This window comes from Silurus meridionalis, chromosome 4 (genome assembly GCF_014805685.1).
Source record: "Silurus meridionalis isolate SWU-2019-XX chromosome 4, ASM1480568v1, whole genome shotgun sequence".
In the NCBI taxonomy this organism is placed as follows: domain Eukaryota; kingdom Metazoa; phylum Chordata; class Actinopteri; order Siluriformes; family Siluridae; genus Silurus; species Silurus meridionalis.
In genome coordinates, this window is record NC_060887.1 from 22074771 (window position 1) to 22101900 (window position 27130).

Sequence of the window (27130 nt, forward strand, 5' to 3'; positions counted from 1 at the left end):
TGGTGTGGGAGAGCTAATTATTAGGAATTGAGCTTTAATTAACAGACCTCTTGAAGTGTTCTCTCAAATGATTTCTCCACCCCCATGGCCTATAAATTAAGGTAATTAAAGAACCATTGTAAGCACCATATGAGGGAGTGTTCATGTCAGGCTGCCTAACACAAATGACTGCCCTTCTTCAGATGGACTTTAATGTGCATCATTGTTTAATACATGGCTAATTTCATATATGTAGTTTAAAACTGTCCATCCCACAAAATCGAAACAAAATCATACAACACTTGGATTTTAAGCATTATCTTTGCAGCTCAAAGTTAAATCAACTTCAACCCTGTCAAGCACAATTAATGAAAAAAAGAATGAAATTTGTAGAGGAATGAAGGAGGGAAAATGATTCACACTATTTTACAACAACCTAAATTATTCAACAACCTGTTTAACATTACAGTGCCAGTGGAAATATACTGCAATTTTTTCCCACTACATTGTTTAAGACCAAGGTTTTTTTGGCTGATATGTGTGTGTGTTACTTTAGTTTAAATATCTGGATTTGGATTTAAACCATATGGGTGATGCTTAAACTTTCTGAAAATATATATATTTATTAAATATAAAATATATTTTTATATGTTTTTAATAATCGTGATCAGTCAGCTACTAAGGATGAGTAACTAAACCATGTAAATGCATCTTTGTTTTCACTTTAATTGATGTGATTTTTTATGTTTATTTTTTTTATATCAACAGTGGCTACTTGCTTGCAGAATCTGAGTTCCAGTACACACCTCTAGTCTCAGCTGGCATGTCACATGTCAACATTTATGGCTTTATGGTTTTATAAAAAAAAGAAAAAAAGAAAAAAATTCAGAATACATTATCTCAATATATCTTATTCATTTCTATGTTTGTGTATCTTTAAAAACATGATATGTTAATTCTCAATTATAATATTAATTTTTTTTTTTTTATTAAGTCAATTGATTTGGAAAAAAAATTGTGAATGGTAAATATCACAGGAGTGCATGGTATTTACATTTTCTACTTTGTGGGAGCTTTGTATTTGAAACAATTCAAATTGTTTATTTCCTTCATTCCTGTCTGTGGAATTTACAGGCAGGATATCAAGATGCAACTAAGACAATATGGAGAGCTGGAACTAACAGATAATGCTGTAATTTTAACACCATCCAAAGTGGACCTCCAGCATGCACTTAGATTATTTCCTGCTTGTAAGATAAAACCAGACGAGTCTAATATTGTTGAAATATTCAAGATTCTGCATTCTAGGTCTCTATTTAAATATAAGCAAATGTGTGATGTTGGCCAAGTGTTTTGTAAAAAAAAATAAAGGTCAGATTTTCCTCATGCCCAATCTCTTCTATTGAAGCATGTGTTCAGACAAATCTCCAAAATAAAATTGATTTAAAATAGACGATAAACAGAATAAGAAACTAAAGAGAAGAATATTAGAGAAGAATGCAAAAGTGAAGCATTTTTACTTTTGGTCTCAGACTTTTGAACCCCACTGTATATATACACACAATACTGTATGTAATTATATTTATCTTTTACATAAACATGTTTGTAATCAACCAGTTGCATTACATCAGGGGTTATTAGCTGGTGGTGTTGCATATTTACTGCTAATATTTTGTTCTCGATATGTTGCAAAAGTGCAAAGCAGTTTTGAAGGAAAATGCTGAGGGGGTGACTGTTGTAAATATCTCCCCTAATGCCTTACGGACCACAGGCAATCCCTGACAATGATTTTCACTAATGCACTTATTACGAGAGTCTATATGGGACACACTGTGTGGGTGCTGATCCTGACAATTTGCTGCTCTAGAAAATTGCCTGTGCCAGAGAACACTGCTGGTTAGAGAGCATAAATGTGCCATTGTCAGACGAAGGTAGAAAATGGTGTACAGCAATCTCACCCACAGACAGAAACAAACTACTCAACAAAGTTTATTTCTAAAGGCATGTCAAAGTACAACTTTTGAATATACTGTGAAAGACATAAAGAGACTTTCAACCTTTGAAAACCTTATTCTCTCTTGAACAAATCTCTTGATATTTTATGCATATACTGACCCTTTTCCAAAATCACATATTTCTCTATAATACTTTATATCTGTCTGTTTGTGGGTAGGAGAGCGACCATGCAACTTGTGCCATTTCGCATGGTCAATGGAAATTATGAAAAAGACAGGAACTTTATACTTTCTGACTAGTAGTGGAGAAAAATCCATATGGATATGCTACCACTGATACCTCCCACAATAATGCACTCTGGCATTGGTATAAATGGATAAAATGTAACATTTTTATTACATCTAACCATACGATGCAATTCCGGTATCTTTCCCATTCATTTACCAATCATTCTGTTCCTTATCTATAGTTTTAATGAGTGGAAGTCAAACAAACTGAGAGACACATGGAAACAATAGGCTCAAAATTGCCCCGAATGAGATGTGTATTCATACTTTAAACGAGGTGCCATCTTGTCCTTTCTTGAGTTTGCACCTTTTTTTGGGACTGATTGTGACCCTAGCAACACAATGAACAAAAGTAAATGTTGTTGGAGATTAAAGGATGTCATAATAATGTAGAACATTGCACTCAACCTCTAATAGGTGATACTGGCAATTAAGCCAACCCCTCCAAAGACACCCCCTGCATGAAAGACATGTACATAAGTTACACATGACAGTTCTGTTGGGATAGTGCAGAATAATAAAAAATAAACCATGCTGAATATAAACAAAAATCTAGACGAAGAAAGAATAAACAAAACAGGACCATGTGAGTTGTGGCATTAAGATAAAGTTTGCATTGAAACAAAAAGTATATACTGTATACTCTGTTTAAATATATATAAAGTAATGAGACGGAAAATAAAGTGCACCCATGCTGCATTTGTCCAAAGGTAATAAATTTGTCATTTTTGACCATAGACAAAGACAAACCAAAGAGACAAGACAATTGCAATATTCACCCTCAACTCTAAATTCTTACTCAGAAGCTTGCAATGGTCTTCTCATCACTTTAGCAAGGATTCAGCAAATGAAATAAAAATAACATGGATGGTTACAAAATCAAAAATAAACAAAGTAGAACCATATAATTAAGTTATATTATTAAATACAGAATAATGATATAGCAGGAATTGTCTGTCAGCAGACTTTGGTGTGTCTAAGCAAGCTAAGCTCCTCATACTAGATCAACAAACAGTATACCTACACTGATTGATCTGGTGAAGTTATTTAGAGATTTAACTGATTGGTTGAATAATAAAAATCTGTTTGGGAGGCCACATTTTGTCATTGAGGATAACAAATTTAACCAACAGAATGTCCTAGACCAGGGGTGGCCAACCCGTGGCTCGCGAGCCGCATGTGGCTCTTTGGCTGGTTTCATGCGGCTCTTACGTTCCTTTCGAAGTTTGTGTGTGTTCGCTTTTCTTAAGTTCAATACGGTATTTTTAAGACTTAAATGAGCTTACCCCTACTGGGAAACGTTGCGGTATATCAGACCTTGGCATGAGGCCAATCATAAATTACAGGGATGCACCGAGAATTTTCAGAAATATCTCAATCACCGAAACAACACTGCAGAAACACAATTGTAATGACGCAATAAAAAAAGCGCAGCAGCACACGGATATCTGGATAAGAGCAACATGTCTGCGGTGTGCGGATAGAGATTTGCAAAACATGCAATGCTGAAATTTCAAGAGGGGGTGTATCTGCAAAGAGTTTCTCCAAGTCAGGTTTAATTTATCACCTGAAATCCAAACATCCTGATTGCCTTCTAAATATGAGAAGAACGCGGCGCAGAAAAGTAGTCAATCCGAGCATGCGCACTCCGTCTGTAGTGGACGTTTTTGAAAAGGCAGGAAAGTTTTCCAGTGATGGTGCCAAGGCAAAAGGCATAACACAAAAAATTATGGATTTCATTTCCATTTCCATTTGAATTGAATTTTCATTTCGGTGCATCCCTAAAATATTATCGTTGGTGTGGCCCTCTGACACAATTCAGGTTTCTCATGTGGCCCCTTGTAAAAATTATTTGCCCACTCCTGCATTATATTCATCTCACGCACATGCGCATTTGACGAAAATACCGTATTGAACTCAAGCGAAGTGAACACGCACAAAAAAAACACAAACAAAGTCTGTGTTTTCTACCCTGAAACACGTGAAATCAAAGCATCTGTTCTGACTGACACCCATGTGATAGAATTGCTTCGAGTGGCAACAACGGAATACGAGGCAGATTTTAAGGGGATTGTTTAAGGCAAGGAATGCCAAAAGTCCCACTAAGTAACATGCATAGTAAAAGAAAAACGCTATTGTAAATTATTATATTTTTTTTGTGGATTTGGTTAAACAGAGTTTGTGTGTGTGAGACAGTGCACACAATGTTAAAAATGACCTGCCTGTGGTCTTAGAACTGTAGGAGTCAATTTCTGTCATTATGTTGGTGTGTGACATTTACAATAAATCTGGCTGAGCAGCGGTGTGTGTGTGTGTGTGTGTGTGTGTGTGTGTGTGTGTAAGAGGAAGGGATGGGTGATGTTCATGTGTGCCCATGTGTATGATGTGGCTCTTTGCGGTAACACAGTCAAAAATGTGGATCTCGGTCTCTGACTGGTTGGCCACCCCTGTCCTAGACTCAATAGCTATCTACATTACTAGTCATCTGGCCATGCACAAATGTATTAACAGGCAAAAATGACTTTCTTCCTTCAAGGCGTTTTTGTAGGAAATTGTAGGAAACTGTAGGAACAGAAACATTAGCCAAAGTATGTGGATAAAATAAAAGTTTACACTATCCTTAAGTATAAAGTATTTAAGAGTAAGTAGGAAATAATGTCATATTATGGAACATGGTTGTGCATTGAGTAAAGTTAATTCAACTGAATTCAATTTTGAATAGGCAAAATAAATAGACGCAGCTTACTGTCCTAGTAAATGTTTGAAAAGTACAATTCCCAAGAATTGTACTTTTCAAACATTTACTAGGACAGTAAGCTGCGTCTATTTATTTTGCCTATTCAGAGTTGAATTCAGTTGAATTAACTTTACTTTACTTATTTACTACAGCTCCATTTATTTTAGTGTAGTTCTTATACAAATAATTATTGACAAAGCACTGACAAACTATCTAGATGTAGTTCAGATATCGTTTATGAGTATGTCGATCTGCAGGCTACGGTACCTGTAAGCTCAACAGTTAGTTCCTATGGTAACGTCCCTGCAGCATGCTTGGGCCTGAGTTTGGAGTACCATGGCCTTTTCAGTTAACAAGAGCTCCAATGCTGTAGGAAGGTGAGAAAAAAACAGATCAGGCTTTTGTGCTCCCACTCCCCCTCAAGTGAGCAGACCTTGTACTGTGCTTGAATTGGCTTGTCCTTGATTTTTATGTTCTTTTTAGCTATATCAGCATGTAAGTGGAGATTGTCATTTCAAATGTTTGAACCTTGTTTAGGTAGTGTTATTTAAATGTTTTGCAATAACCAATAAAAAATAGCATGTGATTCACAACCAGCACAGTCTCATGGCATTTCGTAATTTCGTCCCAAAATGTAATCTATTGTTTCTTGTTCATTGACACAAAGTTCCCTCTTTTTTTCCGTATAGTTTTTTCTCTTTTGTTATAACAAAAAAAAATTAATCTTCAAGCACTATTATTCAATATTTAAGGAAGAGATTTTATCCTTGTTTTTATTGCTTTATATTTGGTAATCTACTCGCCATTATAAACCATCGTCAGTGGTTCCCTCCTGTCAAAATACAATTAATATATTCTCCCGGTTAATTAGGTAAACTGCGTTAATTAGAGACACACATTTATCACAGTATAACCCTTTAGTAATTAACACTTACCCTAACCCTATATTTTCTGCCTTATCCTCCTTATTCTAAAAATAGGAAAAATAAGATGGCATTTCTGTCAGCAGTACCCATGATCCTCTGCCTGGGTGACACAAAAAAAAAAGGGAAATTTAAAATGCAGTGAGACTTGTCACAACAGGTAGCCCCAGTCAATAACTTGAAAGCATTTACAGTTTATTTTTGCCATAGATTTTAAAATAATTGTGTAAATGCAATAAATGACCTGGATTTATACAATTATTTAAGGTGAAGGTGGGAATATGTGCATCATCGGTGTTTTTAAAAGTGTAAAAAAAATTGTATTTCAAGAGAACCCTTTAGAGTAGCTTTACTACACATCTCTAACAGGGCTTCTTCAAAACAGATGCTAATGCATAATCATGATGTAGTCAGAGCCAGTCATTTGGGTGTAAATACATGGGAGAAGGCTTTTAGAGCATTGTGGACTTTCAAAAATTAGCTAGGTTGAATAAAATTTCAGTGGGAAAACTAAAGTACACTATATTTATAAACTTCAATAAATCAGAATGATTAGAGACATATGTGGGCAGACACACCTTGTTGATAGCCAGATTGGTTTGCTGATTTAGTATTTCTAACCTTAAGGTGGGCAGCAGTAGAAGGGTACATATAGGGTACAGTGGGTACAAGTTCACCAAAATTATATTGTAAAAGATGAAAAAAAAGACTGAGATTTAACGACTCATAGAATCCTGTTTAATATATAAAATACTTAAAAGAGGTGATTTCTCGAATATTTAATCAAGCCTCTCTGTGCAAAAAATCACTGCGCTCAGTTTTCCCCTCACATTATGATCTTTTCTGTGAACATTAAATGAGGTTTTGTACTACAATACTTAATAACTTGTGTTGCTGTCACTTGATTGACTGATTAGATAATTGTATAAATGGGTAGGTGTAAACCTTTTCTTGCTTATTCAGTCAAAGATTGATAGAGCATGACAGTAGAATAAGAAAAGCACCATGTGTCATTTATGCAACATTGAAAGATAATGGTTGTAATGCACAGCTTTTGTTTCATTTTATGCTGATCATCATTGACTGACATGGCTGACTAGATCATTTGTGGAAGCGTTACTTTATTAATAAGTAGTCATTCGAATAGTCATTTCAACACATTTAAAGAAACATGTACTGGCTAATTAGAACAATACAGGACAAACATTTTTTTTTGGTTGAACATCTTGAGGAGGTTAGGGTCAAAACAAAATGGCATTTAAATGTCCTTCTAATCTACTTTTTGTCCTGTAAAATCAACCATGTAATCCTCGACTCCTACACCTTGATTTTAAACGTGCGCTAAGGGTGCACATGTGGTCTGACACTTTCATTTTAGTTGTGGCCCTTACCCTGAGCTTCATTCAAACTGACCTTCATCTGACACCAATCAGAAAAGATTGTGCAATAAGAGTCTCATTCCCCTTTACCCCTTTATTTGCCAATGCCTTACTTCAGTTTACAGAATTACATGTGGATATGAAAGAAAGAGAAAGGGGTTCCCTAGTGATATGTTTCTAGCAAATCATTTCTGCTGCCAGTAGCTTACAGTGGCCTTGGGATTGAATGGATGTGCTTCACTCCTCCACAGCATCAGAAAATTCACTTTGTGTTTACCTGTTGTCCATGGTAACACGGTGTGAGCAGAAAATGTAAGAATTAATTTCCATCGTCAAGAGAAAAGCATGCTGGCTTTTTGGATAATACAGTACAGGAATAAATAGTCATAATAATAATGTTTTTCATTCTTTTGTCCTCACGTAAACACATTTGTTTTTTATCTAGGTTGACTTAATAGCTTTCATTTTTATAGGTTCCTCCAGTGCATTGCCCAAAGTGTGTGTTTCAAACGATACAATTTTGCGCTCGTTAGAGCTTGTCTTTCATCATTTCACTACCAAATCTCACAACTGTCCTTCTCTGAAGAGTGATTTTAACTCTACCCCCCCTTTTTCAAAGGTAATTGGATGGATACTAAGAATGAAAGAGCACTATTTGGCGTTGAAGATGAGACAAGCCACCGCTCTGAAATTACATGGATTTTACTGTTTTGTTCAAAGAAACCAATTGCTACTGAATATGAGCAGAGATACAGAGAGTTCCAGTTTCCATACCATGCCATACCATGCAGTTTCCAGAAGTACAGTGCTGAAAACCTTATGTGTTTGCTTCATTTGACACACACTGACATTCAAATACCCATTGTTCCTAAAATGGCACTGCTGTAATTATGGCTTTGAGGTGTTATTTGTCACTGATACACTATGTACAATTTAAGTGGCTAATCGCATGGATGAGGGGGCTGTAAGGGAACACTGATGAAGCGTCATCTCTGTAATTATGTGCAATAGACTCACACAATTGTGAAGCTACTTCAGAGAATACCAGCTAGCCTAATATCAACACTGTCCGTTTCCCTTTCATTCTTTTTTTTTTTTTTTTTTGCCGCCACTTAAACCCCCTCAAATCCATTAGCCTAATGTGAGCTGTGAGGACAAGTTAATATTTTGGTGAAACATCAGCTAGGGAATCATATTGTAGTCATGTCATTAAAACACATGCATGGATGCACGATGCTCGCATTAGTTTTACTGTTCGTGCATAAACACACTCGTGCACACCCACTCACAGCCTGTTGAACTCACAGAGACTATGTGTAAGACATAAATGAATTTATAAAACAGCACAACAGAGTTAAGTATTAGGCACCAAAGTCAGAATCACAGGTGCTAATGTGTTAACACTCGAGTCAGTGGGTTAACAAACAAGGTGAGTAGAGTGTTTATCATGTGCTGTGAGAGCTGAAAAGTGGGAAGGATCTCAGAAAGAGAGAAACAGAGAGTCAGTGTGAGAGTGTGTGTGTGCGTGTGTGAGAGAGAGAGAGAGAGAGAGAGAGAGAGAGAGAGGAAGCTCTATGTCATTGATTCTCTGTTCACTAGCAAATGAGCAGGCCTGGCATGCGGTACGGACTTTAGAGCTCTCAGAGGGGTATTGCAGAGGGGGCAGCCCACCTGCACCCCAAAACTTCTAATTCTTTATCCTGAGCAACTTGATGCACACACACACACACACACACACACACAAACACACCCACCACATGTTTCTCTGGATCGAGAGATAAGTTGTTGATACTCTCCAAATGTGCACCACGTCTATGTTCAAGGGACACTTGCAGAAGACTTACAGCAACAACTGAAGAACTTAATTATTAAAGGAAGATGACAGAACCCAGCTCCAAAAAACAAGGATTTAAAAAATGCCGGAGTGCCACATTCAGCATCGACGGATTCAGCTTCACGATTGGTAAGCGTGGAAGAAATACTTTTGGGGTTGTGTGTGTGAAACAACTTTTCCTTTCAATCTCATTACTGGTTGTTTGCATAGCATTGTTATGATTTAAATCTTAAAAAAATAAATATTTTATTTATTTAATGAGGGAGATTCATTGAAGTATTCAAAAAGGTATTTTTCTGCTAATATATTTTAAAATGCTGAATAAAGCATTTTATGGAAACCAAACTATGAAAACTATTACAGTGAATGCTTATGAGAGTAACTAAAAATACTTATTTAATAAGTAATGTTATTATTTTTTTTTATTCCGAGCTACATTCAACAACATACTTACAATTCATTGTAAGATTGTTGGATTTTATTGAAGTTTGTATTTGTGTTATACTTTGATCTTTAGAATGTTAGAGCGTTCTCATTCTCCTGCTGAATGGAATAAGATTACATAATAGTGCTTTTTTTTATGTAAAATGACTCACAGTATCTTGCATTTGTATGAAAGCAAGCACAGAACAATACAGGCAATGTTTCAAAATGGCATGACAGTTGTTTTCAGAGAACATGCAATGGTGGTAATTACAGCTTTACAAAAAGGTCAAGTGGCACCTCTTCTGTTACAGTCGACAATCAGTTTTTATAAAGACAGCCAAAAGGGCTAAAATATTTGCACAATTTTACCAAATTTGACACCCAAATAATGCTGCAGCCATCTGTAAGGTTTGGATAGGGTGCATATGTATTCTTCAGCAGATAAGATATTTCCTCTAAGAACCTTCCTGTGCCATCCAGTTACCTTTGTGATTAATGTCTCCATGGCCACCAAAGGGTTGGTGGGGGGATATGTGGTGATGTCATCATTACACAGTGATTTCTGTCGCTTTATAACAAACAAGTCAGGTTTATCTTGTGCTGTATATTTGTGTGTGTGTTGGGAGGGGGTGTTACCCAGCAGAGAGCTCATTAGAGTACCTGTTGGCTAATCAGAATCATGTACAGGAGGTCACTAGAGAGATAGAAAAAAAAATGAACTGTACTGGGGGAGGAGAGTAAGATGTGTGTCTGTCTCTCCATGGGAGACCCTCATTCGTCATGTTATTACTGGAGTAGTCTCAGTAGCCAGGGGGGAATCATTATCACTAATGAAGTAGCCTCTTCCTACTCCTGAGGACACACACATTGAACACAGTACAGGCTCTACCTACTAACTGAGTTAAAAGAGTCCTCTTCTGAAGGCCGCTGATCCCTCTTTATTATTAATTTATTTGCCACAATGGAGTGCATATCCCTACTTACCCATGTGGTTACTTTCTTTATTCTTATTTTTTCTTTTGGTTTCATTCATCTTTCAGCAGGTTGCATTTTATTCTTGCACTCAGCCAAGATCCAATACAAATACTACATATACAAGTCACTGGCCACTGAAATGGGAAAATCTATACCCCTGCTTATTCATGTAATAATCCTATCATCCAATTATAGAGCAGAGGCTCAATGCTTAAAGCACGCAGATAGAAGTCAATAGCTTCAGTAAATTTTCATATCAACTCAGAATGGGGAAATTGAATCTCAGTTCCTGTGATTATAGCTATGTTGTTGGTGCCAGACAGGTTGCTTTGAATCTATAGAGCTTACACAGAGTGGTACATAAAAAAAACCATGACCGGTTTAATCTAATAGAAATGCTATGATAACTTAAATAACCACTGCTTACAAATGTGGCGAGCAGCAAAGCTTTTCATAATGCAAAACTGAGGGGATGATTGTTTTCCATTCTAGTCAGCCCAGAACACAGCTCAAAGGTTTCAGCAGGCCCAGAAATGACGTTTTTCAACCTTCAACTAAAACATTTCCTAGATTCCTGTTCTTGGCTGAAAAGAGTGGAATGGTCTCCTGCTGTTGTGTCCCTTCTGCCTTAAGGTTCAATGTGTGTTCATTCTGATCACGATGCATAAAAGCAGTGCGCTGGCTCTAGGCATTGCACTGCTGCCACCTGGTTAGTCGATTGGATAATTACATGAATATACAGGTGCTTAACAGTTCTATGTGAAAAGTGAGTGCAAATTAAGAACATTATTGTGGCCACCATCCATCTTTGATTTGATTTGACTGTCACATAATGCCACACCTTTCTTTTAAAGATACATCAATACATATGCATGGAAAGTATTCAGACGTGTGCTATACAGGTGCACATTTCCTGGGTGCCCCGTTCAGATTATTGGAATTACCCATGTGTAGTTCATATGTTGTATTTAGCTTTATAGATTTTAACCATGCAGTTCAAATTTCTCTTCCGAGGCTTTTCTCCCAGAGCACTTTGACTTATTATGTTAATTTACGCTTGATGGGCTACATGTCAAACGGTATTGAGGTGCTATATTTGTGTGCACTGATATTTGCCAAAGCAAATTCTCAGACAATTTAAACTCTGAATATCCGAAAACAGATGAAGCAAAGAAATTTTAACAAATCCTGATTGTTGTATATATTTTTTATATTTGTCACATTTAAATGCAGTTTGTTTCAGCTGCATTTTTTTGACCTGAATGACAATCCACTTTCCTTCTGTTTAAATTGTGTCATCATGACTTTGCTCCTCTGTGCACTATTAGGACTCACCCTGAGCCTCTGCATACTGTTTAATCCAATATTATAGAAGACTTGCTCTGCCCAATGCCATAAACAGAAAGACTTGTGTGCAACCCACAGATAAGGCAGGATCTCGAAGAAAAACACACTTTACACACTCACATAGAGCGCATGTCCACTTAACTGTTGACAGCCTGCAGACCTGTGCAGGCTTAAATGATAACTCATCACCTCATCTCAGTGTTCTCTCTCAGAGACAAGCCAGCTCCCTCATCTTAAAATCCATAGAGGCCACTTACTGATGTTCTCTTATTTTCCATCATGACACCCACCCACACACACATGCCTCCCCAGAGGCTGTCTTCAAACCAACCAAACAATAATCTCTCTTCACCTTTACTTTTTAAAAAAGTCCCAAAAGACATGTCGGAAAAATGAGCAAAATCGTACCTGCATCACAGCACTTTCAGTTTATTCCATTCACTACTAACATCTTAAGTGTGAAGCTACTATTAAAATGACATCATTTGAAAGATTGATGTCCTTCATATATAGTTTTGTTCATCACACAGAGGTTAGAGAGTTGAAAGATATCACCAGCCAAAAGTGCTGATGTTAAATAATTTGTTTGTTTTATTAAAATGTGTTTTCAAATGCTTTAAAATAAATCAAGACCTGATTTAGAATAACTTAAGCTTAAAACTAAAGAGGAAGTTAATGTCCAGTCATTACACAAAAATACCTAATGTTTGTAAACATTAAAAATACCACACAGAGAGTAACACGAGGGTCGGTCTGAGGAGACTGTGTTGTTCCTCTGAGGAAAAGTGTATTTAGTCAGAGTGCCTTTTCAGTTACAGCTGCAAAGGAGTGGAACTCTGTACCTCAGAACATGAGAGAACTCACCACATACACTTTGTTTAAAAAGCATTTAAAAAACTGGTTCTTAGTACATCAGATATGTCAGCATTAATAAGAATAGGTGTTTTTCCCTTAACCCAACTTGCTGTTTTATAGTAAACTTGTATATTGTATTTAGCAATAAGATTTGAAGAATTAAATCTGTTTTACTATTTTTATATATTTGTATTGTTCTCTGTAATTCTTTGTTTTAAGGTTGACAATTTTAAGATCTGTCCAGGGACAACAGATGAAAAATAGCCTTTTGGCTAATTCTGGTGCATTTACAGTAATGTTAATTAATGTACACTGTCCCTGTCAAATAAATAAATAAATAAATAAATAAATTCCTTTCTGCATCATGAATCATGCATGAACTGTGATGTTAAGGTTGTGGTCTCATGACAGGTTATCATTTAATGTAATTATGATTAACATCAAAGTAGCTAGAAATGACATGTTTTTGGCATGTTGCAGAGTAAAAAGTAAGATATTATGCAATAAATTGCATTGAAATAAAGGTAAATGCAAAATCCATAACAAGAATTTGAACCATTAGTAACATTACTCAAATATTTAGTAATACAATTCAAACAGTTTGCTAAAGTAGCTTATTATGTATGAATTTGAATGGTACACATAACAAGCATGTTATGCACATCCTTTAGGAATATGCTTATCTTTCTGTCTCTTTTCAATTTCAGTGGCAAATGAAACAGGAGAAAGTCCTCCCAGGCCCCTGGCCCGCTTTGCACGTAAGTATCTCTATTATAACAGTCTGTATATCATATTATTAGAACATTGTACAAATCTAGTAAAACTTTAAACATAGATATATTGAAACATTAAACACAACACTGTTGCTCAGCTGCAATGCAAAGCAGTAATGATGTTCAAATATGTAATATTAGTAATATGTTATATTATGAGCACTTGTATGGTGGATGCTCCACATAATCTAATGCTAATAATAAATAGATTTAAAAATTGTTAATTAACCAAGTAAAACATGTCTGTGAGGAGGCATTATTAACATTTAGAGAAGAAATCTCCAGTGTGAGAGCTTTGTCAAAGCCTAATGATAAAGCTGTTACATCTTTAGGCTCATGGCAAGTATTTTCTTCTTATTATTTTTATTCCTTTTTTTTTTTTTCCGGTTTTCACCATGTATATGTGTAGCAGGTAAGCTAGATGGCAGCATTACTCAGCTTCATGTTTTAAGAAAAGGAGTTCTTGTGTAGCTGCTTCAATTATTTAGACTAGTGGAGCAGTAGGTCTACCAGCAAATACTGAACAGCAGGTGGAGATAGAAATCTACAACTGTCATTTTAATAAAGGTCTACTTGTTTTTGGTAAACAAATAAACAAATAGAGATTTGTCATTTATGGAGCTTTGCAATACTAACATTTACATATGCAATGCATAAAGGTTTCATCTGTATAAAACTTTATTATTTTTAATTAATTGATCTCTATTTTATCTTCTTGACCCTGTACCCTCTGATGATTGCAGGCTCCAAGTCCCAAAATGCCTTGTGGAATGCGATAACAGCCGGCATCGGGATCAGAGACAAAGACAAGAGAGGGATATTAATTGACCCACGCAGTCCTGAGGAGATCCTCGCTGATGAGTTGCCTGCGGTAGACAGTCCTGATGCCATGGAGAAGACTGCAATCAGGTTAAGAAGATGTTACCAGCTTTTATTATTATTATTATTATTATTATTATTATTATTATTATTATTATTATTATTAATTGAAGATCAAGCTTTGCAGTGAAACACAGCTCAAGGAAAGTGACAATTGATTTAAAGGGACCAATGGTGTAACCCTATGTCTATTCATTGCTTAAAATCTCATCTCATTGTTCACGATGATGTAATGTTTTCATAACCTAACACCTGGTGTTTATGAATGCTGAAAAAATTAGGCTGTCCACTCAATGCTGTTGTGGATCAATGGACATGCTACACTGAACATGCTAAGATTATAGCAATCGAAGTGCACTGTTTGTGAACTCACTAAATGTTTGTGTGTGAATGCCTCTTTGTAGGTGCTTAGAGCTTAGTGGAACAGCTGGCAGGTGTTGATTGGAGGGTATTGACTGAACAGATCAATGCGACTTACCAACTCCATATGAGCATGACCTGATTTCTGTGTATGTTCTATGGAAAAAAAAAGTTTTCTCTTGCAGGCTCATTAGATATTCTATGTTGCGTGTGAAACATTGTGAAAGGTGTGTAGGTGTGAAACATTGGCAGAAATTGCAATTTACTAAAACAAATCTTAATCAGACATATCATACATGCTGTGACCATACCATTGCTCATGGTACACGCCACTCCTAAACACACACTTTCCTTAATGCAATTATGCACTCTACAATTGGTATGCAATCTTCCAATCTACCATTGGCTACCATATTGGTTGCCATAACCACAGCCAGTTGTTATACTCTACTCCACCTCTTTCTACTGCAATTCATACATACTGTATATATATATATATATATATATATATATATATATATATATATATATATATATATATATATATATATATAGGTGCATTTCAATAAATGATAATGTCATGGAAAAGTTAATTTATTTCAGTAAAGTACATTCAATGCACACAGACTGAAGTAGTTTAAGTCTTTTTTCTTTTAATTGTAATGATTTTGGCTTACATTTAACAAAAACCGACTAATTCACTATTTAAAAAAATTAGAATATGGTGACATGCCAATCTGCTAAACTTTCTTTCGGCTTCTCCCATTAGGGGTCGCCACAGCGGATCATCCGCAAGTTTTGATTTGGCACATGTTTTTACGCTGGATGCCCTTCCTAACGCAACACTCCACATTTATCCGGGTTAGGGACCGGCACTAAGAGTGGCTGGGGTTGGTTCCCTGACCGCTAATCAACTCAAAACACCTGCGAAGGTTTCCTAAACCTTCAAAATGGTCTCTCATTTTAGTTCACCAGCCTACACAATCATGGGGAAGACTGCTGATCTCACAGTTGTCCAGAAGACAATCAATGACACCTTTCACAAGGAGAGTAAGCTACAAACATTCATTGCCAAAGAAGATATCGGTTCACAGAGTGCTGTATCCAAGCATGTTAACAGAAAGTTGAGTGGATGGAAAAGTGTGGAAGAAAAAGTTACACATCCAACCGAGAGAACCGCAGCCTTGAGAGGCTTGTCATGCAAAATCGATTCAAGAATTTGGGTGAACTTCACAAGGAATGGACTGAGGCTGGGGTAAAGGCATCAAGAGGCAAGAGCCACCACACACAGATGTGTCAAGGAATTTGGCTACAGTTGTCGTATTCCTCTTGTTAAGCCATTCCTGATTTGTTTTGTATTTCATTTGGAAACCAGGGTCCTAGAATTTGGAGGAAGGGTGGAGAAGGTCATAGCCCAAGTTGCTTGAAGTCCAGTGTTACGTTTCCACAGTCTGTAATGATTTGGGGTGCATTGTCATCTGCTGGTGTTGGTCCACTGTGTTTTTTGAAAACCAAAGTCACTGCACCTGTTTACCAAGAAATTTTATCTTAGATACCACCTCAGCAGTGCCACAGACCATCACCATGATATCATCTTCATGCCATGCCGAATGGAGGCAGTAATTAAAACAAAAGGAGCCCCTACCAAGTACTGAGTACATATACAGTAAATTAACATACTTTACAGAAGGCCAACAATTTACAATTTTTTTTTGTTGAGATAGTTAATTGGTGGGTTAAATCTGAGCCAAAATCATCAAAATTAAAAGACTTAAACTACTTCAGTATGTGTGCATTGAATTTGAGTTTCACAGTTAAATTACTGAAATAAATGTATTATATATATATATATATATATATATATATATATATATATATATATATATATATATATATGTGTGTGTGTGTGTGTGTGTGTGTGTGTGTGGTCTTGCTAAGTGTGTATTTAACCCATAGTGTGTCTACAAGTCACGCTAGACCACACACAGAATGTAGTATTTAAACAATGTAGCTACAATGTAGAACATGTAGCTATTTTCATAGTACATCACACGAGGCAACACAGCCATTCCTTTTAATAAATAAATCCATATAAAATACTGTGTAAAAGTTGTACAAACACCAGTTACAGGTTTCATGTGTATAAATATAATTTACAAGAAATATATTATACATATACCCCAGCTAATATACCTATGTGAACAGGAAAAGTATAAGAGAAAGCTGTTAGAATATGCAAACTGACATGCTAGTTTGCTAATTTTAACCAGTGTCAATTCTAAGAGACTAATAATTAACAAATGAATGCATTTTTACATTTGTTTTAGTCAAATCCTCAGTTAACTATGATTCTCTGCTAGCTAATTTGCTGCTGTTACAGCTAGTTCTTCCATATTCCAAAGCTGTTTTATTGTATTTAGAGCCAGCGACTGATCCGGTGTGGTCTTTTGCTGTTGTAGCCCATCCGCCTTTTAGTTTGATATGTTGTGCATTCAGAATTGCTTTTCTGCCCATCACAGTTGCACAGTTGAAGTGATTATATGTTTTTTGCATTTACAGTCATAGTACATGAAAATCTATGTACATAATATGCACCATTAAAAGCCATGCTATTGCGTTAATTCTTATGACAGATGTTGTCTGATAGTGTCTGTGTTTTTAATCTTTGTTTTTTATATATATCTTTTATTTTGGCAAACATTATTACTCTGGCTAATGCATGCAGCAAGCAATTTGGGTGTGTATAGAGTGATGAGAAAGAAACATTTATGAGCAATAACCACTGTTAATGACTGTCTAGATCCAAACTGCTTCATGAAGCAACCTAGAGAACAAGCTGGTTTTCCTCACCATAGGAATGATGTATACAATCATCTGTATGTCCAACCAAGCAAAGATGTTCCATTGTTTCATTATTACAGCCTCTGTAAATGTTTGTAGATGTTATCTCGATCCATTTCTGAGTGCTCAGACCTCAAAGGTATTTGTCTGTATTCCAAACTGTGTCATCATTCCAACTTCAACCCCACATTCTAGTAAGCCAGACAACATTTAATAATTCTCCCTTTGAATATTACTGCCAAAACACCTTCCCTTAGGTAATATTTAACAGGATCTCTGATAGATGGCAGCCAGTGCCTTGACTTATCTTAATGGTCCCAGTTTGCAGAGCTAGTCTGCTATGGTTGAATATATTTTGTTGCCTGTATCAGTCTTTTGATTTCCTTTATTCAGTATCTTTAGTTTATACGTTCTATGAAAAACATTTACATCATACATCGTGTTTCCACTCTGAGAGTTAACTGTAGCACCTGTTTAATGTGTATATGTAAAATCCTGGTCAAGTAATAGAATAGTAAAATGAAAAATACATTTGTTTTAAGTAGAGAGTAATGAAGAGTAGGGCAGTCTCAAAGAGTATGTTTACTAAACAATTTATAGAATCAGACCAAGCAAATGTTTGCTGGCCAAGCAAATGTTAATTTTCCAAGCAGAGGAGCAAAAGGATCTGTGAGCAGGAGCAGTATATTTATTTGATCTGAATAAAAATGAATTGTATTTTTAAAACATTAGACATGGTCACAAAGCAGCTTTTAGAGGTTCATGTTCCCATTTTATGCTAGACAATATAGCCGTGTGTGTGTGTGTGTGTGTGTGTGTGTGTGTGTGTGTGTGCGTGTGTGTGTGTGTGTTGATATTTAAATGTTGCAGATAAAATGGCATTCGGTATTTCTGTGACTAGACATTTTGAAAGCTTAATTATTTTCCATGACCTTTCTGGTGATTAGAAAACACTTTCTGACAAGAAAAAAAAGTCTTCATATACATATGCTCGTGTAGGTGTTGTGTGCACTTGACTATATGTGTAACTTTCTGGCTCTTCTGATTATACATGAATTCATGAATAACAACATACTATACTTACCATAACAGGAATGAGAACAATTGTGCACACCTTTCACAATTTTAGGTTAAGCTTATGTTATCTCAGTTTTTTGATTGGCAGGGATTGCACAATAAAAAGCCTGGAGAGGCTGAATAATGGATGGCACTAAGTGTATAATTCTCTTTGTCATCCATGCTAAAGTGATAGAGAGACAGTAAGAATTATGGCAAGATGTATCATGCACACAGATCATTTTTGTTAAGTGGAAATGTTCTAAGGTCACAGTAATAAAGACTCAAAATGCTGTTTTTTATTATTTTTTATTATTTTTACTTAGTTATTGTACACATTTTAATTTCGGTAGCTATTTACTAAGCAATCCCTTTGTGATAAAACTTACATTTGTCTCCATCATGCATAAAGTATCTGTCGCTCTCTGGAATCTGTTTGCAGTTCAGTCTGCCTAATGCAGTTATTTTTCAGCTGACAGTAGTGGATGATTCAGGGGGTAAGATCATCATCAATCAGTCTAAGTTAGACAGTAAAGGGGTACACACGTGAGACAGGTTTCTGCCTGTCTGCAACACAATGGCACTAGTTCTGACGTCAATGTGCCACTCGGCTTGCTATAAATACCCGGCCATAAACAGCGCTCCAGTGAACTCTATAATGTTCTATTAGCACTTCATTGTGTGTGTGGAGGCACTTGTGAAGGAACGCTGGGGAGCAGGCTTGCCTTACTAAAAAGCAGTACAGTGAACAGGAAAAGAAGAAAAGCAGTTATTTTATATCTGATATGTTTAAGCCATGTAAGCCTGTGGTCATTACCACACTCTCCAATTCAAAGAGAATAATAAACATTGTGATAGATATTCTCTTTTTCATTCCCTGCCCTTTTTTGCATAACCCTGTGGCTCTAAACATGGTTGTAACACTGCTATCCAACCTTAGTCTCGCAGGTTGTAACTTAAGTGCACACATCATTTACACAGTAAAAGCATCTCAGTGAGAACATACACAAATGTCACGTCAACAGGGACCAAACGCTTGTCTTTCAGCAGAATGAAGATGAAGGAAGCCATTGGGGGCTTTGGGATTTTACCCCAACACTTTTGTAAGACTTTAGAGATAGGCAGTTGTAAAGATGAGGACCATATCAGGGGAATGCATTCATGAAGACATTGTCAGGAAGCCAGGCGACCTTTCTCAGAGTATTGGTATAGAAACAGTGATGTCAAACCAAAGACACTGCTATTCAATACAAAAGTGGGAGACACATTATTTCCAAAAATAATGCAAAGGTAAACCTTCAAAAGGGAAAACAGAAACATTTCACTTTAATGCAGATATTCTCTTAATGTTTAATTCAAGTCAACCTTCAAAGACTTGGCATTTACTTTCCACACATGCATACATGCTCTTTCATGTTATGTGTGTGTTGAAACTTAAGACAATATACCTTAGCTTTCAAAAATGTATTACAATGAAATTGCTTCTCTTGCTTCTCTTCTACCGATAGAGGAGGCATTTTTTTTTTGTTCTGAAATGCCAAAATATTAAGATGAGATATTAAGACATTATTGAAATATTCTAAACAGTGTACCCATTATGACCTTTAATAATTGGGTTACTCATCACGTATAATGTAACAATTTGGTGACATTAATGCTGACTGCATAGATAATCTCAACCTTTGAGAAATTACCTCTGATTATACATTGTGCAATGAAGAATTTGATTTCTTCAAAAATCTAATTATTATTAGTTGTAACCTATTCAATCTTTATAATTTCAAATACAATAGAATTCTTTTCTTACCTAGAATTCTTTACTCAGAATGAAACCCCACGTCCTTTTCTCTCAACTTGTGTTGCAGTGGAACTGCGGTTTCTGTATGTAAATTCAGATGTGATGCATTTGGCAGTCTGTGGCTTTTGAATGCTCATCAGAAACAGCACTGTTTGAAGCCGTCTCTCTTACTGTGGATGTATGGCTTATTGCCTTAAGGTTTCGATGGCATGCTTCTTTTGGCGTTTGCACGTCATCTACACCAGAGGGTGTAGCACATCCTGTGACTATTGCAATGTATTGCAATTCATGAAATATGGAAAAAAAAACAATAAATGTAATACACAATATACAACTCTAGCTCTCATATATATAAAAATAATCACAAACGCATTGTGCCAGAATGGAGCCAGAATAGTCTTTCAATACGTTCTGTCAATAATAGGCAGCTAGCTTTCGTTTAGATGGAGATCGCTCTCTTTGCTAACTCGTGGATGATTTGACCTTTGCTTTTACTCCCTATTTCACAATCTGAAAACACTCAAATCTTCAATAGGAGCACATAAACATTCACACAGGTAGGCATTGCATTCTCATTTCACCCAAATGGTTTGCCGTTAATGTGCTTGCTCTCTGCGGCATTTCTCTTGATTATTATCTCTCTCTTAGCGGAACCTTTTGCCAGCTCACTGATAGGACTGTGGCAGGCCAGTCTTATTTTAGTGGAGAAACCTAATTTTCCAGTTGACTGGCACCACCCTGGGGAAAATGAGCAGAGGGAAAGCGGAGTTTTGGATTGAGTGAGCATGTAAAGGCCAGGCCTTCACACAGGGACAGCGCATACATCCAGACTGCGCCACTGTATAGATTAAGCAATATAGTGGACTGGCTAGGCTTTGGGTGTGAATTTGAGCACACTCCAGGCAGATTACAGGGGATTATACTAATAGACCGTCAGTGCTCTTCAGAGTCTGGGAATTGTGATAGAAATTACATAAATCAATGATGTAATACTGGTACCTTAGTACACTGTGCATTTAACACTTCTCTGAAAGTGACACTGCATGATATTTACGCTGTGTTTTGAAACACACTTTGTGCTTCTTTTTGATTGTCAGTTAAGTATTTCATGATCCCAGTGATTGGATTCTGCTAATACTATAATACTGTTTGCTGAGAATGCTAATACAACGTAGGAACTGAGTAATCTTCAGTGCCTTGTTTATGTTTTATTAATTGAAATTAATTATTTTCTATTTCTTATTTAAGTAAATACTTAGTATTGAATATACTCTACTGTATAGCTATTATTTTTTACATTTTTATATATGGTGGGTGATGAAAACATTAGTCATGCCAGACCTAATGTTATTCAGCTCTAATTTGTGACACAATGTCCTTAGATAAACCTTTGTGAGTTGTAACCTGTGAAATTGCACCACTAATGGTCACTGTGTATCCTCTAGTCTCACCAATGACCTTAATTAAAGATTGCTCTGATACTCCTTTTAACTCTAGATCCAGCCACTTTAAGTCTACAATGAGACTAAAATCATTCAGCTGTGTGTGCAAGTGTGTGTGTGTGTGTGTGTGTGTGTGTGTGTGTGTGTGTGTGCATGCACGTGTGTGTGTGTGTGTGTGTGTGTGTGTGTGTGTGTGTGTGTGTGTATGTAAGAACATTCTTTATCCATGATTTAGACAATTGAGCATTCAAAGCTTGTTTATTTACTCACCAGTGGTTGAAAATCAAAAAATCAATTGACTGGGTTTTTGGGGATGTACTCAGAATTGAGTGCATTAAACGATCCACTTGATGCATTAATGATGGTCAATGAAGCATCGTTTATATGCATGATACCTACTTAAATGCAAAGCCCCCATGCATGTGATGAGGACTGGAGTAAATCTCTCCAGGTTAAACGCACACACACACACACACACACACACACACACACACACACACACACACACACACAAATACACACACACACACACATTATAAACATTTCCTCTGACCTGGCACTCAATTACTTTGTTGATACGGTAGATTCCCTGTGAAAACACGGTCTCATTAGCATGACTGCCAAGGTCTTTCAGTTGTGGAGAAAGCTAATTCATGATTAAAATGATCAAGGATAAGGTGTCCTTGTCAACATACACCTCATTTTATTGGACAAACATACTAGCGGGGGGTTATCACAGATCACATTATCTATTGACAGGCACGAGACAGGCAAGGACATTCACATAGCAGCAGCATGAAAGAAACAGCATGGTGGTGAGTGCTACATGTAATGCTGAAGCAGCATGCAATCATTGTGGAGATGAAACTAGAGAGAGTCCATGAGGTCATGCAGAGAGCAAATGGTGGTATACTACAGAAACCACTCTTAGTCTCTGTAAATCACAGGGAATGAGATACATTGTGTTTAGTGTTTGTTGTGATCTAGTCAAATCTGCACAATACATTATAATATGGACCATCATCAGTTAGCAGGTTGACCATTAGATGTGGTATAAGTGGAATAACACATGCCAGGCTGTGTGGATGCAACATTTCATCCCATCCCTGAAAGAATTTTTGTTCCTCTGCCTCTGAGTGGTGGAATATTTAATATTCATTGTGTACAACAGCTCAACTGACATACTTTATGGTATTGATCCAAACAGGGTCAAGGTCTTAGCAAGGTCTAATGTCTGAAACTGTTTTTCTTCACAAGCTTTAAAGCAGACTGTATTGAAGGGTATTTCTGATTTACAAATTAGACCATGGACAAAAGACTACAACTGGTGCTGGCAAAATCATTTACACTGGCCTCGACAAACTTTAATATGTACCACTGTGTGTTTGCTCTTTCATCTGTTCTCCTTCAGTATGCCTGTACTCATCATTGTGGATCCATAAGTTATCCTGAGAACACAGGAGCCAAGGTGGGAAAACACCCTGCATAGTGCAGCAGTCTTTGCCAGGGTAGCATGAATTATTTTTTTTTTTGTGTGCTTAGTGTAGCTTATTGTATCCAATCAACCAACATGCATAAATGTGAACCAGAAAACAAGGAGGTAGCAATACTGTACCAGCATGTCCAGATTGTTTTAATCTCTAAATAGTTTATAACTACAATTACTTGTTAGCAAGTGCTTAAATAAACCGTTTGATACAGTCTGTGTAAAGTTGAGGATAAAACTATATGATATATGAACATTAGTCCTACTGATAACTGGCAGATAATTTTATTGAGAGAGACTTACAATTACAGTATCTCATTTATACAACTGAGCAGTTAAAGGTCTTGCTCAAGGGCCCAGCAGTGGCAGCTTGGTGATGCTAAGATTTGAACTCATGACCTTCTGGTCAGAGGATAGCGAGATACTACTTTTCCTGTGAGCCCTCTAATGAGTGTGAAGCACTTTGTCATTTACTGTAATATGCTTGTGCCTTTTAAACTATATGCAGTGATGGCTGGTTGTGATATCAGATGTAAGAACTGAAATTTAATATATGTCAATAGCTTGACAGGAAACTTAGCAGGACTGTGCAATTAATTATCTTAACAGCTCGTGTTAATGGCATAATATTAATGATGTGACGCAAAACAAACACACACACATAGAGCTGTATTCATGGGATTTATTTTTAAGTGATTTTAAGTAAATTTTTCAATACCCTAAAGAGTTTCCTTTATAAACTGAAAAGTGGCAACCCTCTGTTGAAACAACTTCCAGTATTGTAATGTGTCTATTTGTGAACTTTTATGTTATTTAATAAAACGATGGGTGCTTACTCAATCTCCTTTAATTTTCTTCTCCGAACAGGTTTGATGGAGATACATTACCAGTAGCTGAAAATCAAAAAATCAATTGACTGGATTTTTGGGGTTGTACTCAGTATTGATTGCATTTAAGGATCCACTTGATGCATTTATGATGGTTAAACAAGCATTGTTTATATGCACGATATCTACTTAAATGCAATACCCCATGTTAGTAATGCATGTGATGTAGACTGGAGGAAATCTCTCCCTCTTAAATTTTAATGATCTTATTGGCTCTTATTAATGGAATAGTAATAATGATGTAGAGCCTAAAACACACACACACACACACACACACACACACACACACACACACACACACACACACACACCATAAAAGTTCACAAATAGACAGATGACAATACTGAAAGTGGTTTGAACAAAGGGTTTTACGTAGGGGTGTAATGGTACACAAAATGTATGTTTCGGTTCAATTTTGATACGGTTAGGGGGAAGAAATACAAAACAATAGAATTGCTTATCATTATTTATTAATGCAGTTTATTATTATTAACATTAACATTTATATATGTTATATATGTTGGTTAAATAATAAATAAAAGAATATTTTATAATATTTTCAAAAAATAAAATAGAATTAATCTAATTAATTACAATTGTAATACAATTAATACACCTTTTATTATATTTATTAAATTGAGTAATCAATCGAATTGGCACAAATTAAATTGATTAAATAAAATGAAATTAATGGAAGAACTTTATTAAATAGGTTCCATTTGTTAGACCCTATTTGGGTGTATGTACCTGTGTGTGCGTGTGTATGTGTGTGTGTGTGTGTGTGTGTGTGTGTGTGTGTGTGTGTGTGTGTGTGTATTTTAACGTTAAAGATATGTAATACTTATCCCAGCTTTCCTTCATTCATTCACTTCCTCGATATGTGGGAGTGAATTGTCAGGATTTTCTCTTTTTAAGATAAATTCTTACATTTTTAAAGCTTAAAACATTTTATACCTCTGGCATTGTTGTGTATGTTTTCAAGTTTAATAATAATAAAAATTAATGTGCGAGGCAGAGACTAAACCAACTTGCGGTCCCCCACACCTGTGGGAACTCAGATTGTAATTATGTTCCGCACATAAAAAAGATTGTGTTGGGCACATGTGTGTATGGAATCGAAAGCCCTGTACTGAAACTGTACTGTACTGATTTCGGTACGATTATGTTTACAGTTACAACGCTAGTATTTCACAATCACTACTGATGGCATGTGTCAATGACATGGACTGGACATTATTGCTGCATGAATCTTTTTTTTCCAGGATCCAAGGTATTAAACCAGCATCACTTCTTTTCACAAAATTCTAAAATAATTTATATGTCTAAGATATTTGTTAAGAGCAAATAATTTGATGCTAAAACTGAAACGCTATACTGATGGCTTTTTATTATTGAGAAACAGTAATGCCTCTCCAGTCCATTATAGCAGCCTCCCCTGACTATTTGCATTTGTGTTTTGTTTGGTCTAGCAGGTTGTGGATAAGTCTGATGATTAGCACACACATAACATGACATGACAACTGCATTATCTCATAGACTGCCAGTGGAGTGGAACATTGTTCCAAAAGTGTAATGTTTCTCAAATAACTTTTATTGAATGACTATATTCCATAATTTAGAGAAATGCATATTTATAGCAGGGCCATTAAAACAAATATATGAATCTATTATTTTCCTGTGTTTGCTTTTTAAAGCATTTGCTATAGCCTTATTTATCTCCAGTTAACCTAAATGAGTTTGGCTACGCTCTGCTAAATCTGTCAACAGGGATGTCAGTCATCCATGAAAATTCAAACTCCTGAAAGGCATACAGTGAAATGAGGGCAATTAATCACTTAATCACTTGTTTCATACAGGGGAACCCAGAGAGTATTCAGTTCCCCTGACCTGCACACACAACATTTGTTGGGTTTGTGAACGAGAGAGGGAGTTTGTCACTCAATATGCCCCTGCTCTTTTTTATACATCCAAACTATGCAGCTCTGAGCAGTCTGCTGCTATTTGGATAGGATTAAAAATTCAATAATACATGAGCCTACTGGACGGTAATTAGCTTGTCCAGTTGGGTTTTTACTCTTACCTTCAGATTCTATCATTTCCTCAGGGTGGCATTGGTCAGAGGGAGCAGACCAGGTTTTTGTCAGTATTCAAAATATTAGTACCACATAATATAATCAGCCACTAGTTCCAGGGTCTGGTATCAGGCAGAAAGATTGTTTGTTCCCTTTTAAAATTTCTGTTGACCTTTACAAAATAGAAAAGTCATACTTCGGTAACATTGTTTTTTATTCTTGTTGTTTGTATTTTCTCTAGATCTTTTTACATGTATAGCCTACAGTCATTGTGATCATTTATTCAATGGTTTGAAAGTTTGATATATTCTGTTATGCTGTGCTGTTTTTTTTTTTGCTTGCACTGATAGCATAACAGTTTTGAATTTCCTTACATTATGTTTTGATTGCAGTTAGTGAGTGAAATTAATTATTTTTTAATGATTTCAGAATAGGCATACTGCTAGATTTAATATGCCATTGCTGTTAATTAATAATGCACAAAGGCTGTATTTCTTTTGTCCCCACCCCAGCATATCTATGTGTGTACATCAGTCACCCTTTTTAAAGAGCACAGGGCTAAACATAGATGTGGAGATATCATAGGGCAGCATTCAGCTGAAATTGCCTCTTCAGACTGGATTGATAAGACTATTGGACTGGTCAGCATCTGGCATCCTCTCAGAGGAAGTGCTAGTGCTGATGAGCTTGTATATGTGTTGTGTGTATATGTGTGCGCATATATGTGTTTGCGTGCAGTTAGGTATGTGAACAATTTGAGTGTGTCCCCAGCAGGCCATGAAGAAAGCCACCAGAACATTACTGGTCAAAAGAAATAGGACCACATGCATCCAAATGT

At 36.2% G+C, this 27130-nt stretch overlaps 1 protein-coding gene across 1 annotated transcript in view; it reads left to right on the top strand.

Moving 5' to 3' along the window:
• Positions 1 to 8892: 8892 nt before the first annotated feature.
• pde1ca (phosphodiesterase 1C, calmodulin-dependent a) overlaps positions 8893 to 27130 on the top strand; it is a 66937-nt gene continuing 48699 nt past the window's right edge. Inside the window, 3 exon segments of the mRNA XM_046847366.1 lie at positions 8893 to 9224; positions 13406 to 13456; positions 14215 to 14380. Of these exon segments, the coding sequence (XP_046703322.1) occupies positions 9140 to 9224; positions 13406 to 13456; positions 14215 to 14380 (302 nt within the window). The 5' untranslated portion in view covers positions 8893 to 9139.